Genomic DNA, 15405 nt, shown 5'->3' on the forward strand with positions numbered 1-15405 from the left:
GTTAAAGCTCTTCCAGCTCCAAGCCACCTCCCATGAGCAGGGACACCTTCCATTAGCCCAGATTGCTCAAAGCCCCATCCAACTTGAACACTGCCAGGCACGGGGCAGCCACAGCCTCTCTGGGCAACCTGTGCCAGTGCCTCAGCACTATCACAGTAAAGAACTTCTTCCTTGTATCTATCTAAATCAGTTGAACAAAGAAAATTAACAATGCTGATCGTGTAGGTATAAGCTGAAGTGGTCTGAGCCACTGTATGTATGGATTACGGGGACAGACCCTCGTTTCTCCCGCGCTACCCGGGCCTTCGGTAGAGCCGGGAGGCAAGCGCGACTCTGATACGAAACAACCACCAGCTACACCGGCCGCTCCGCCATGACGGGCCGCACTAGCGGAGCTCAAGCCGCGGCGCTTCCCGCCGCCGGCACTCGGAAACGCGTCCTCCGCGACACAGTCATTCCGCGCCGCCGGATGGTGAGTGACGCCATCGCAGCGCGCCGTGGCGTGTGCAGACTCTGCCACCACCCGCCCGCAGCATGGCCGTGGTGGAGCCGCCCCCCCCCGCCGCTGCTATCCCCTCTTTTGCCGCGGCCTGCGGCCTGGTGTGGGAGCGTTATTCGTGCCTGGTGGTGGCGCCGCACCGCAGGCACGTCGCGCTGGCTCCGCGCTACCTGGGCCGCAAGCGCACCGGCATCCGCGCCCAGCTGGACGCCGAGCTCCTGCGGTACTCAGAGAGGTGCGGCCGGAGACGGGGCTTGGCTCGGAGGAGGCCTCAGCCTACCTGACCTCCTCCGGTGCGGTGGTGGATGGCTGCGACTTAACAGTTAACGGTGCCCCCTCGTTTCTTACAGCCTTAAGGGTGTGCCGGTGGCTTACGACAACATTAAAGTGGTGGGCGAGCTCGGGGACATTTACGACGACCAAGGATTCATCCACCTGAACATCGAGGCTGATTTCGTAATTTTCAGCCCCAAGAAAGGGAAGAAACTGTTGGTATGTAAACGTGTTGGCATCTCACGGGGCTGCTTTTCTGTTAAATAAAGCATGGCTTATCTCCGTCATCATCAGAGGTCTGAGACTTCGGGGAGTTATGTTTTAGTTTATGTTAGTAATTTATTGTATAGTTTACAGTAGTTTATTAGCAGTTTGTAGTAGTAGTGTTTCTTTTAATCTGAATTGTCTGTCCCTGTATATGTTAAATACATATATGTTAAGAAAAAATACATAAAGTGCATATATTGTGAGAAAATGTAGGAGGTTTCGTTACGAGCGAGCTATAGGCAGAACGGAAAGTCTGTAGGGCATGGGGTTCCAGGATGTGTGCCCCAGCCAAGGAAGTTTGCGGTCGGTCATAGGAACATGTATACGCAGTATGTTATACAGATAAATTTATGTAACTGCAAGGCTTGAACGTATGTGCCAGAAGCAAAGTTCAGAAGTTCATTCGTGAGGAAGACTCGGAGCCTTGCTCCCTACAACCACCAGAGACCCTCCAAGAGCTGTCAAAGGGTAGGGGTTTGGGTTTGTGGAAAATGTAAATCATTTCTCAGAAGAGGGCAGGCATAATCAGGAAACGAATCCTAGAAAGATGTGTAAATTGTAAATATCCACTGAGCGGGTGTGCTCATCTGTCCATAGGTGATGCACCCAGAATGCTGCCATTAAAGGGCTCTTTGCTTCACAATTTCTGTCTGTAAAATTTTGATTGCTGAGCATGTTTCTCACATACATGTTTTGAAAATATTGTATCATAAGAATTTATTATTATACCAGATCATAATTCTGGCTATCACTGATACTGATGCTTCTTTCTGAAGAGCAGATAATTATCAAACAACTTTGCTTGTTCTTACTTAATAGTGTCAGGAATGTTTAGGATGTTCTCACAAGTTTAGTTCCTTAAGTTCAGGAGCAGTACATCAAACTGAAGCCTGCTTTCCCATAAAAGGAAATGTATGGCTCTCTAAATAGCTGTAAGCTGGTTGATGTCCTTGCATCAGTACTTGGGGAAAAATAAGTTGGCAGTTGGCTTTACATTCCTTGTTGTGTCATACCTTTTGCAGCATAGTTTGTGTGTTTCTATCTTTCTAAATGTAATTAAGAAGTGAATGTGCTCTTCCTCAGAAGAGAATGAAAAAACTCTCAGTCTTTCATCTTTGAGGAAAACAAAGGTCAATGACGTTTGACATGTAAATGTGGCAGAAACCCCATGAATGAAGAATTTAAAAGCTGTGTGGACTGCATCTTTAGCTGCCAGGTAGTTCTGTGCCAGTGTGAAGGCTGTTAGAAGCAAGTAAATCAGACTTAAAATGGCTTTAAAGCAAAGTTGATGGCTGTAGGAAAGAGTTATCTGTTCTATTCAGCTAGTCCATCTGGCTAAATTACTCATTTTGATTTTCTTTATCTTGCAGGTAGAGGTTAATTCTGTTTTTGGAGGGATCATATGAAGAGTGTATAGGAATAGCTTTGATTTTAGTGAAAAAGAGTTAAATTATTTGTTAGATAAACTGATTTCATAAGTTGTGCATCAACTTTTGTTGAGAAGTGTCCATATAAGGAACTAAATATATACCACATGTCATCTTTACTCTAGCTTCATATGATGTTCTTTTTCTTTTTTAGGGTGTAATTAATAAAGTGGCCCCTAGTCATATTGGCTGCCTGATACATGGATGCTTCAATGCTTCTATCCCTAAACCTGAACAAATGTCAGTTGCACAGTGGCAAGACCTGGGGTTAAAAATAGGCGATGAACTGAAATTTCAAGTATTGCACTTAGATTCTGATGCAGCTGGGGTGTTCTTCATTCGAGGAGGACTCACTAAAAGCTGGTATTGTGTCCTATTAAGAGTATTTTTAACTGTTTTAATGGGTTTGTTACAAGCTCAGTGATTTGACTTTATGTCATAATCTTTAAGTTTTCCTTTGTTTTACGCAAGCGCATACCTGTATATAGCCTGTGTTAGTTGCATTAAACTAAACTTTCTAGTGTTAAAGACTTGTGGAAGTTTTCTCTGGAAAATATAAGTAGATACTTTATGAGCTTTAAAAATCTGAGTGTACTGACCTGTGAACTGTTGATTGCATAAATAAAAATACATGATCAAAATAGCACCCCCAAATGTCTAGAGCAGCTGTGCTTATGAAAAGCTTAGTCCATTCAAGGGGATCAGTCCGGTTTCTCGACACAGTGTTTATGTACATGTTTACACACACATGCTCACACATATATTAGATAACTACAAACAGCTGTACTTATGTGACTTAAATGCTTGCTGAAGCATTAGAAAATCGAAGATGATACAAGAGAATACATCAGCTTCCTCTTTTCACGTATTCCTCTGTAAATTTTCAGAGCAGTTTGCTAAAAATCTCAATAGTGCTATCTTTAAAAGAGATCAGATAAGTGGTCATTTGCTGAGCAATTTTTTTTTTTTTCTACTAATCATAGAATACTTAGGGCTAGAAGGACCGTAAGATCATCTAGTTCCAACCCCCTGCCATGGGCAGGGCCACCTTTCACTAGACCATGTCACTCAAGGCTCTGTCCAACCTTGCCTTGGAACAATGCCAAGGATGGAGCATGTACTGCTTCTTTGGACCTGTTCCAGTGCCTCACCACCCTCACAGTAAAGAACTTCTTTCTTATATCTAACCTAAACTTCCCTTGTTTAAATTTAAACCCCTTACTCCTCTTCCTATCACTACAGTACAATTTGTCTAGTACTGAAAAAATAGCATTTTTTTCTTTGGTTTTCTTAATCTGAAAGGGTGCTGTAGACTATTTCAGTGAATTTACAATGAAACTTAATGATTTTGTCCTCAGTGCCTCTGGGGACATCTCCTCCTCCATGGTTTTTAACTTTTTCTCCAGTGCTCTCAGTTGCAGGCTACCTGCTTTTTTTGTTGTTGTTGTTGTGTTGTTTTGTTTTGTTTTATTTTATTTTGTTTGGGTGTTTTTTCTTTCTTCTTTTTTTGACTTTTCTGTCATCGCCTTTGTTTTAACTACAGACTTCAGCAAGGCAACTGCTTGGTAAAACCAGCAGTCTGTGTCATGTGTGAACAGGCTGGTGGTTGTGCGTGCTTGTGAATAAGTTAAGAAGCTTTACTACACAATGTGCAATTATGAATTAGTGGATGAAGGAGTACAAGAAAAAAGGAAAAATCAAAATGGTCTGTACAGCATATATTAGAGGAGGGTTAAATTTGAAAGAAAATACTAATTCTGAGGTAAAAAGGAAGCCATTCAAGTAACAGAAATTACCCTAAAAGTAGTAAATCAGCTGTATGATTTTCTGTAATTAGAGTATCATGTTCTATGTCTGTTGCTGTTTTTAGCAAATGCTTATGTTTTATCTACTTGGTATATACATTGTGCTTTAGCAAATTTTTTCATTGGACTGTGTGTGATGAACTTAAATATCTCTACATCAGTTTATTTTGTATATTTCTTTACAGCATGAAGCCCCAAAAATTTGAGGCTATCACTGACAGTACAAATGGAGATGAAACTCAAAAGCTTGACCATCAGGAAAATAGCTTGAATGGCTCTGGGGGAGATAATGTTACAGAGGAGCCATTTGATGAGACTAATAACACTGGGAAGGAAAATGCGGAAGAGCAAAGTGTCAGTGCTGTGAATGGATTATGTGATGATAAAAACAAGAAGAAAAAGAGAAAGAAAATGCATAAGCCAGAAGAACAGGAACATGTATTGCCTACCACTGACTCCAATGGTTACCAAAGTGACCATAAAAAGTCAAAGAAAAAGAAAAGAAAGCATTGCAGTGAAGTTGAAGAAAGTGAATTATCTCAGCTGTCGCAAGAACCCAAAGCAAAAAAACCTAAAAAGGGACTACAGTCTCAAGTGCCTTTCCTGAATAAGAGTTCAGATGTTTTTGATAAGCTTCTGTCACATAGCAAGGAAAAGGTTAGAAAGTAAAATTGTATTTTGTCCTATAACTATATTGATAGGTACATCTAAGTAACTATCAGGTGATCTAGAGAAAGCACATACGGGTATTTTTCCTGTTTTAATGGTAGATTGTCAACAAAGCCAGTATTCACATCTGTCTGTGGTTGTTAATCTTTTGTCTGTATTATGAAAACTGTAGTTCCAATTAAACCAGCTATTGTAAGTTTCTAAAGCAAGGGCAACTTCTTTGTTGTGTTACAAGAATTTTGATTCTGCAAACATGTTTTTAGTGTATTGAATGTCTTTGGCAGGAGATCAAGTGCTCTTAGAAGAAAGTATTTTTAGCTGTTATTAAAACATTTGTTCTGTACTCTGTGAAGCCTGCAGTGATCTGCAGTATTATCTTTTGCTCTTTGTCTTTTCCTTGCTTCTTTTAGAAACAAATTCTTTGCTTTTGGTTTGGCAGTTTTCTGTTACTCAAAATACACAGCCCAAACAGACCAGTGGATGAGCTCTAGGGGAGGGTGTTTTTTAAAGGGCCTAAGTAAGTTAGCTGCCTTTTGGAAAACATGAGCCTTGATCGAAACTGCCTCTGAATAAACTGTTCGCCTTTGGAAGCATCCCAACCTTTGACAGCCCTCAGACAGTACAGACGTTTGTTGTAAAAAGCATGGGGGTAGTTAGATACCCAAACTGTTGGAGTTGTTTTTTTTTTTTCCATATACCTATGAAGAGGTTATGTGATCTGATGCTTTCAGGATTTTTAGGGTTGGCTATGAAAGGGCTGAAATAGTTTCATTATAATAAGGCGTATATTTTTCTTAGCATAATATTGATTCTATTCTGCTTTTTAGCTTTAGGAAATTCTGTAATTTCAATAAAGCCTGAAGGAATTGAGTAGACTCAGTTTATAGAGAGAAGATATTTTGTCTTCTGGGTTCATGTGAACACAAGACTCTGAAAATCAAGCTTCACACTTCTCCAACATTGTCAGTAAATACACTTTTTAAAGACACATCATGATTTTTGTGTCATGACTTTACATGTAAGCAAGTTTGGTTAAATTCAGCTCTAAGGCTTGCAGCAAGCCACTGAGTTGGCTTGATGTTAAGCAATTAGGAGCAATCACAGCTGGGCAATGGCTTCATGAAAGAAGAATAAAAAGATTGCCATTTTTTAGCCAAACAGTTGATACGGGTGTAAAGTGGGGGAAGAAAATAGGCTGCATACCCCTGCAATGTCTTGCTATGAGAGTTCTCACTGGGCTTGAGATACGTTGGAGTCTTAAAACATTTTCAGGTTGTAAAGCAGGAAGGCCCTTAAGCATCAGCAGCAAGGGACCGTGACAAAAAACAGTGCTGCTTCATATTATAAAGATTGTAGGAAAACTTAATGAAGGATTCTTTCTTTCAGCATTTTTCTGTTGAACACTTCTAATTTTATATTGACAAATGTAACAAAACCATTTTCATTTTCGTAGCATTTTTTGCTTGGTGATGTTGCAGTTTTTTCTTACCTCTGAGCAAAACCTGTTCTGTTAATTATATTTGTGGTGGTTAGGAAAGCTCGAGTACAGGGAGTTCTGACACTTCAGTTTTTCTTCGGGTTTTTTAATAAATTATAATATTATTATTACAGTTATGTTTAGACTTTGTTTCTTTACTGGAGCACACTTTGAAAGATGGTCTAGGAAATGTCAATGAATTTGTGAAAAACTGAGTAGGAGAGAAGGATTTAAAAAATGAGAAAAAGCTGGGAGTTTCTTCAGAAACCCAGAGTACAAAAGGCAAAATTTCAGTTTAAGGAAGTTTTTGAAATTTCAGAAAATTTCTTTTTAAGGACATTTCTCTCTTTTCTCCACTGAGCATTTTCAGTTCATTCAAATGCTTCTATAGTTTTTGGAAGTGTGACCTAACATGTTTGAAATGTGCAAATAGTAATTTCAAATAGAGAAGTATCCCATTCTAGGTATCTGAATTACATTGATAGGTAGAGAACCAAAAGATTCTTTTTTTTTCCCAAATTCATATTATGGTGAAATAGACCGATTTTTTTGTTTTGCTTAAAATATGTCAAAATACAGTTCCAAGAAAACCACTCTGATCCACTATGAATTTATCCTTTATGTGTAAATTCAGTGCAGGACTTTGAAAAATCTGGTTTACAGAAGGGTTCTGCCTCTTCTCATGCAGTGCCACATGGTGGAGTGTTGCCTTTTCTGTAGGGCTTTTCCCCCCATCTGTCATCAAAAGAACTCAAAACTTCTGTGAACTGAGGAGTGGAAGTTTCTGGTAAGCATAAGATATGTTAGCTTCAGAGCATTACTTTCTGTTGGTGCTGTGCTACTGGGGCAATTGCAAAATCCCTTGTCAAAACCACAGAAGGTTCTGAATGGCAAAGGACACTTCTGCACTTTGTTGTACTTTTTGATTGAATTCCACTCTTGGACTACATAATTATACTGACTGTAGTAAGAGTGAGAGCCTGAGACTTACTTAATCCCCTTGCAATATAGCAAGGTATACTTCTGTGTTACAGTTGAATGTAAAGAAAACTTGTTTATTCAGGTGGAAAAAACACACAAAGCTGCATTTTTTTTTATTTTTTTTTTAAATCCAAGTAGTATTCTAACAGGGTGAAGTAGAATGCAGCCATAAATGAGACAGCTAAAGTACTAACTGAAATGAGACTGGAAGAGAAACAGAATTTGTATGTGGTCTGAATTTCAGCATCAAAACCTTTGTATTTATCCTAGCTGCTATGACCATGTTAGTTTAGTTTGTTTTCTAGTTTTCACGTCTCAAAAGTCCAGTTAATATGTGTATTGATCCAGTATTTCACTGTTCATGTTCCAGATTGTTTTATTTGTATAGTAAAAGAGGCTTTTGTGTCTCCTGCAGATGCTGTGATGTGTAGGTGCATTTGGTTGTACTTTCTTAACAAATTTTATTTATTGGCCAGTTCTCAGACTTCTGCTTAACTAAAATACTGAATTCCTATAAGTTTCATGGAAATGAGTCATTAGGCAAAGGAGAGAAATTGCATTACTTACCCTGTTTCAAGAAAAAGTGACCCCAAGGTAAGCTGTGCTGAGTCCTAACCCCTCTGTGAACTCCATGACAGTGGGAAAAACTTCAGGCAGAGCTATGTACCTTACTAGGCATGAGGAGATGGGAAGGAATGCAGACTGCCAACCTGCATAGGCTGCTGTGCTGTAACAGTACTACCTGTAGACACATTTGAATTATGTTAATGTAGAAAGGCTGACATCAGATTACACTTTTAGCTCTCTGCACTTTATCAGTCACAAAGTAAAATACAGAAACTGTCCTGGCAGTTGAGACTAAACCCCACATGACTGCACTGAATGACAGTAATGTGGTCTGTTATGCTTGTCCTTGTTCTGGATAAGGGTGTCTTAAGTACTTGTCTGTAGAGCTTCACTGGGAAGGTTAAAAAGTGTCTTAATTCTGCTTTGCATGTTGAGTGGTGTTCCCACCTGAACATAAATCCATGTGTTTTACATATTAGCGATCTAACTGTTAGAGTCCTGCAGAAGAGGTGGATAAGAAAATCTGTACCTTTAGTAATAAATTACATTTTGAGAGCAAACTAAGCTCTGCTTATGGAATGGTTGTGGGGTTTTCAGGTTTACATGTGTGAGGACTCAAAAACATCAGTAGAACTCTGCCATGTTTGTGAATATTGGTAAATAGAATATGTGACTATGCTTGTGGTATGTCTGTGCTCTGGATCTGGCTCAGATTGCTTCAGGCTTAGTCTTGAAAGTACCCATTGATGAAGATTAGGAATTGCATGATTTTTTAAGGGTAACTAGAGAGTGGAATTAAGAGGATTCACTAAAAAGCTTAACTATAAAAAGACTTGATTCATAACTTTAGAGGCAGCATTGAATAAATCTGCTATGAAAGGCAGCTAATGAGATACAATGGAACTGTGCACTAAACCGTGGAAGATGTTAACACTGCTTTCTAGTGGAATAGGATATCAGTGCAACAAGCTAAAATTAGGACCCTATCAAGAAAAGCAGTGTATGTGGGACCAGTGTTCATGAAACTGCTTATTAAAACTCTAGAAAAACAGAAGCTTCTGTTTGACAGATACCATCTGTGCTAAAGGACTCTCATTCTGTTAGTCTTAACTAAAAAATGCCTCTCACTACTGAGCTGTCTCATCTGCTCTTACTTTTCAAACACCAGTAATAAATTCTGTAGAAACCCTTTAGTGCTAGCAAAGTGGCAGTGTTTATTTAGTTTTAGGTACAATATTCAAACCACTTTTTTCCCTTCAAGTTGCAGATTTTATAATTGGAAAAACTTTGTCCACAAATTCTGAGAGTAGTATTCTCACTAGTTCAATAAAAAATTAACAGACCATTTGTGAAATCAGTACTAAAATATTGTTTTAGTGACAAATAAAATTCTTAGTTCTGTGTGATTGTACAATTTATGTAGTATGATTCATAGTACTATGCAGCAAGGCCAAGATGGGGAGTAGCGAGATTTCTGCTGAAGGCCTGAAGCTAAGAGTTAGGAGGGTATGGTTAGTAGGTTCCAGGAGAGTAAAACTTTGATCTCAGTCAGCTATTCATAACATAACATACCGGTCTGATCAGTATCAGAAGAAAAAGAAATAGTGTTATCTTATTTTTTTTACGCTAATTTGAACTGAACGTCATACAGTATTAGTTTGGGAGTGTGCTAGTGGTGTGTCAGCTGTCTCCAGGGCCCTTGTCAAAAGCAGAGGAAAGTCTCCTACTGTGCCATTACTGTAAAATAAATAACATTCTCAGAAGATTAATATAGTGCTGGAACACAGTGTTACTACTTGTCATAAAATAGACAGAAAAGGGTTGCATTCCAAAAGGCAAGACTTAGGATATGACTGATCCCAGTGAAAGGTTTGTTGGTCTGCGAACATCATTTCAGAAAGAAATGATGAGCAAGTGTCCAACACACTGGATGTTATGACAGGACACATGTCCAAAACGCAGTTCTGTAGCTAAACTTCTTCCAAGCACATTTAACCTTGTCTGGTCTGGAAATCTCATGAATCTGGATTGCGTTTTGAAGTTATCTTCATCAGTATTGTTTTCCCTTAGGCTACACAGTAAATAAATGCTATCTGGAGAGCCCTTTTTCCTTACATTGCTACTGTAGCTGAAATTAATGAGAAAAGTGATGTATTAATCACATTAAAAAAAAAAAAAAAAGCCCCAAATATACACACTGTGAGGTGACAACTAAGTTCCTGTCTAGTTACATTGTGAGTTAAGTTTTGCTCCCCATTTCCAAACTGCAGTGAGAGTAACAAGACTCACGTCTCCCTTCATCCCCTCTCCACCATCCCTTGTAAATCAGAGTGCAATCAGCAATTCCAAGCTGCTTACTGTGCACCTACAGATATTGTAAGTGTTGCTTAACAAGAAGTCAAACAGCTAATCATAGTCACACACACTGTAAGTGATTTATGGCCATGCCAGGGGCTCTGCCACTTGCTCCACCAGCTGGATTCGGCTGTGGAGGATGAGGGGACTGTCAGGGTGTGCTGCTACCCCCATTCATCCTGAAACCCAGTTTTCGTCTCTCTGGGCTAGAGGTGTACATGTAAGCCTCATCTCAATTCAAAGCACGACTGTAGCTGGAGAAACTCACACTACCCAAGAACTAAGCATATTCCTGATTAATTAAAATTCTGCAATAATAATTAATAAATAAACAAACAAACAAGCAAATAAATAAATAAAAGCAAAACCACCAAAAACTCAGAACTGTAAGGAACTGGGAGGAGAGCTGGCTCTTTGATGTGATGTCCTTCTTATCATCCTGAACTTGTGTGTCTCAGTAACATAAATCATCTTCCAGTCACTAGCAGCTACTGCTGAGGCGTGAGTGGGCTGTTGGATGAGGCAAAACTAATTTTTAAGAATTCTGAAAATTTTTAGGAAAGTTCTCACCTAAACCAGGCCAAGGGCAGGCTTTCAAGGCAAGGCAAAGTGTGGCACACATAACAAGTATCCTGGGAGCAAGGAGACCACCCCTTGGACCCTGTTCATCTTTGTGAGTCTCATACAGGTTTTGTCAGGGAATGTTAGAGGGGTTTGAGAGTGATAGCATGTTATATGTTTTTGCTACTCTTATTCAGTTTTAAAATTGCTGCTTAGAGCATAGTAAGTTGTGATTGATTTATTTTTTTAGTATACTAGCTTCTTTCTAGAGCTTTTTCTCAGCTTTCTATTTGTAGATTTGTCTACTTCAAGAGTTAGCACCATCCTCAGATCTCTTATTTTGCCCCATTCACCAGGTACTCTTTCTGTCACAGTTTTGTCAATGTGATCTCAACAAATTAATCCTGTTCCTTTCAGTCTTCAAAGAATCACAGATTTCCTTTACTTTTCTAATCATGAACGTCTTGTTTCTGCAGGTGAAGAAGTTAAATGAGAATCCCCATCTGTATTTAATGTGGTTTTGGCACAATGCCTCTGTTATTCCTTTAAAATTATTTCTCCCTTTTAAAAGACAAGTTTCAAAGTCTAGCCTTGATCAGGTCAATAGGATTTTTGCCACAGAGAAGTGGGGCTACTGAAATAAACCGAAGAATCCCAGCAGGTACATTTTTATGGCTTATTTTTGTCTGTGAAAATCAGGTTGCCTTTTCTCCTTAATTCCTTCATTATTGCCTCCTTAACATTACTGAATTTTAATCTTAGAAAATAGGCTGAAGGTGTTCAGTCAATTACCAGAGGTGGAAATAAAGTTCATGGAATCCAGTTTATTTTATTTTCCTTCTTAGCTTAGTTTTTTTATCTTTATGCATAACTGAGAAAATGCCTCTTCTAAATCCTCTATTATTTTTCTCTTGTTCTAAGTACCAACTTTTTCATAAGAGAAGCCTTTCCATGGCACATTCCTTGTCTTTTTGCTGAAGTGTACTCTTGGAGAAAGTTGGACACTGGTAAAGGGAACTTTCTTCCCACAAAATGATGTATTTTTATTTAAAATGATTTCAACTACACATCAGAAAAATAAGCATAATTTTTTTTGCCCATGTCACCAACTGGTACTCTTTGGCAGGCATTTCTGATGCTTGGCTTTCTCTCAGAATACCTGACTGATTATTTGCATGTACTGAATGCAAAAGAAGTTATGGTTTAATCTCTGGATGACTTCTCAACATCATGTCTTGTACAGCTTTAGCATGCCCAGGGATCTGTCCTGAACCGGAACATCATTGCTCTAATTAAAACAGAGATTTCAAAAGCCCCCTCCCTATTTTGGTCTTCATTTTTCATTCATAGTTGGGTGTTATTTTGACCCTTCAGGATCAAACCAGTTTTTTGTGCATCGTGCAATAAACCCCACTGATCTCTGCATATCTGTTTAACACTTGCTGCTACAAAGTAAGGACTAGGCAATGGAAATAATCCATATTTGATGTCAGCATAGTTCAAATAGGGCAGGTGCCAGTAGTGGTGACTGTGAACGTGAGAGCCCATAGCAGGCTGCTATGCAGCTCATGGACTTGTCTCAGGCAGTTTGAGCATCTTGGCAAGCTTGCTGAGAAACCTGCCAGTCTTGCTGTGAGGACAGCAAGCACATCAAAGTGAAGACACCAGTTCTGTTTTTTAAACTGAGGCAAATGCTAAGTGGCATGAATTACCTCAGGGGAGCGTGGGATAGGAAAAGATAAACAGATGAATACAAAGAGCTCAACCTGGAAAAAAAATCTGACACTAAAAAATCACCTTCAGTATTTTTTCCTTACAGTTTGATTAGTTTTATCTATCTTGTATCAGTTTTAATTCCATTTCCCTTTATGCATTTTGAGGTTTGTTCCTTATTTTTGATCACATTTTTATTTTCTGTGGGGTTTGTTTTGTCTTATTTTTTCTATATTTTCCCCTCACTTTCTGTATTCCTTGGGGTTTTTTAAAAGGTAAGTTGTGAATACCTACAGAGCTCCTAGGTATGATGGTGAATTACATTACTAGTGAGTCAAATTAAGGAGAAAACTTTAACAACAGTTGTGGGATGCAGAGAGGGGATCATATGGTATATCAGTCTTGGTTTTGCCCATATATGTCATTTAGGAAGTCACTACAATATAGAAAGTTCTTTTTAATGTGGTATTTTGTGTCTCTTTGAAACAAAAAGGCTCCTGGGGAAAAAATGTAGAAAAGCAAGAAGTAGGAGAAAAGGGTTTCTTTGCAGACATCCTTATGCGTAATATTTCCATTCCACATTCCAAAAGAACATGTAAATAACAATATCTGACAGCTACATTGATGTGAAAAATAATCTTAATGTTTAAACATTATGAGTTTTGATCAGCTCTTGAATTTGCTCCACAGCAGATACTTGGTACCCATATGCTGGTAAAATGCTAGTGTAATTTAACTGCCCTCCAGGCTGCCTCTTGTGCCTGTGCAGCCTTTGTAATTGAATTTGACCCAGAAAACCAACATCTCCTTTTAACTGAGTTCTCCAAAACATAAAGCAAACAAAGGAATTCCCAAGTGATTATAATTGAAATATTTTTTACTAAATGTCAGTATGGTCTCACATAAAACCAACAATTTGATGTGTTTTTCCATACTTGCAGGCTTCAGCTATTTGGTGTGGTAATAAAGCTCCCCAAATCTTATGTCGTTGATTGTTTGGCTTCAGCAATGATGAAATATGGAAAACAAAGTGAAGGAACATAAACCTTGGCTGAGATTTATTTGGAGACTCTGTATGAAGTATACCTGGTTTTTCATACTTATCATAGCACCTGACAGAAGTGACACATTCAGCCTTAGCCATGTCTAGTTTATCTTGTTAGTGTTCGAGACAGGGGACAGCTTTCAACATTGTACTTTATAAAATTGTAACCAGACTGATAAATCTGTTTATTTTCCCTTTAATTGTGCCCTGGTTTCCGTAACAGAGACAGCTTGCGTGTATGCTGATGAATGTTTTCTCTCCCAACACAGACCTTTATGGACACTTTGCCAAGAAACTTGTTTTGTGAATTCCTCAGCTACCTTTTTTCCCCCCCTCTCTTTTCCAGCACCTGAAAACTTGCAACTGGCCTGGCTTGAAAGTTGCTTTGGCAATTTTACTAAGGCATTTACTTTGATAGCTAAAAATGACCTTGAAAGATGATTAATACTATGTGGGGGTTGATGACATAAATCTGTTAAAATGTGCCTGATGTACAGCTTCACATGCAAGAATGTTACAGCCATATTCCTGTACTAACACAGTGACATTAAACAGACTGTAGCAGATATAAAATCTAAAAAAAAAAAAAAAAAAAAAAGTAAAAAATAAGGGGTTAGGGGTTGGGTTGAGTTACTTGAATTTGTTACCAACAGAATGTTTCTGGTATGAGAATATAAAGTTTATGAAAAATAACAAACAGTGGTCTTAAGGTACACTGGGACATATTCTCTGTCTCACATAATTCTAGTGGCTGTTACTTAGAATGTTGGTACTTGCTTCAGGAATGAAAGAGGCCACTCTTTGTGTACTGTACTGTTTGAAATACAAAAAAAATCCCAACCAAGATACAGTTAAAAAGAGAATAAAAGCCCGGTTCAGCAGCCCAAGAAATATGTTCATCCGTTGATTTAAATGTATCTGTGCAAAACCATTTGTTGCTAGTCGTTTTGGATATTCATATTTAGAAGACATAGGTTAATTCTTTCCTAACCAGAAAAAAAGGGAATTACAAAAATTAAAATCATAAGGAGATGGAAGAAGGAAGGATGTACTTTGCACTGGATGGAAATTAACAGAAGAATGAAGAGCATAAAATAACGTGTAAGAAATGAATAGAGGTTGCTATCCCTAACCAGAGAAAATGCATGTCTTACTCTTTTGCCTTTGTGACTATGAGAAGAAATAGGCTGAATAATTAGATTTTCAGAGGAGCAGCTGTAGACAGTTTCTAGCTAAGAGGTCTCAATAGTAGCTTGCACTGTGCTTAGATGGGAAATTACATTGATGATCTTTTTGCTGGATATTGGCAGTCTCTATCAAACACTGTTGTTTCCTGGTGTGATTTCTTTTGTTTTCAGAAAAACAATTGGATAGGCTGACAAATGGCAGGTGAGTATCCTAGAAGTACTTAAAACACAGTGCTGTGTGCCTGGTCATCTTTTCTGTCGCATAAATGAACCAGCACACTTCCATTTACAGCTTCATCCCTTTCACCAACTCCCATGTCCACCAATGTTGCAGGTCCTCATTGCTCCACAAAGCTGGAGAAGCCTCCAACTACAATTTGAACAATAAGATAAAATAAACATTTTCAGCACAAAAAGACTATTTTAGTTTCCATGTCTGACAGTTTGGCACCTTTCACAGCACTAAATTAGCATTCATCACTACACATGCTTTGAGAGAAGCAAAACAAGTACTAAGTAGGATTTGGAACTTGGTGAAGTTTCTATTTAAGATGAAATAATCATTTAAACTGCCAAGAA

General features: G+C 38.6%; 1 protein-coding gene across 1 annotated transcript; it reads left to right on the plus strand.

Annotated features, from left to right (window-relative positions):
- Window positions 1–507: 507 nt before the first annotated feature.
- POLR1F (RNA polymerase I subunit F) lies at window positions 508–5810 on the plus strand. The gene is made up of 4 exons (XM_061356425.1): window positions 508–734; window positions 850–991; window positions 2621–2829; window positions 4457–5810. The coding sequence occupies exons 1-4, from the start codon at window positions 535–537 to the stop codon at window positions 4938–4940; spliced, it is 1035 nt and encodes a 344-aa protein (XP_061212409.1). The 5' UTR covers window positions 508–534; the 3' UTR covers window positions 4941–5810.
- Window positions 5811–15405: the final 9595 nt, after the last annotated feature.

Source organism: Neopsephotus bourkii, unplaced genomic scaffold (assembly GCF_033783945.1).
Source record: "Neopsephotus bourkii isolate Nb327-2 ecotype Australia unplaced genomic scaffold, CSIRO-AGI_Nbou_v1 NB_855, whole genome shotgun sequence".
Taxonomy (NCBI): Eukaryota; Metazoa; Chordata; class Aves; order Psittaciformes; family Psittacidae; genus Neopsephotus; species Neopsephotus bourkii.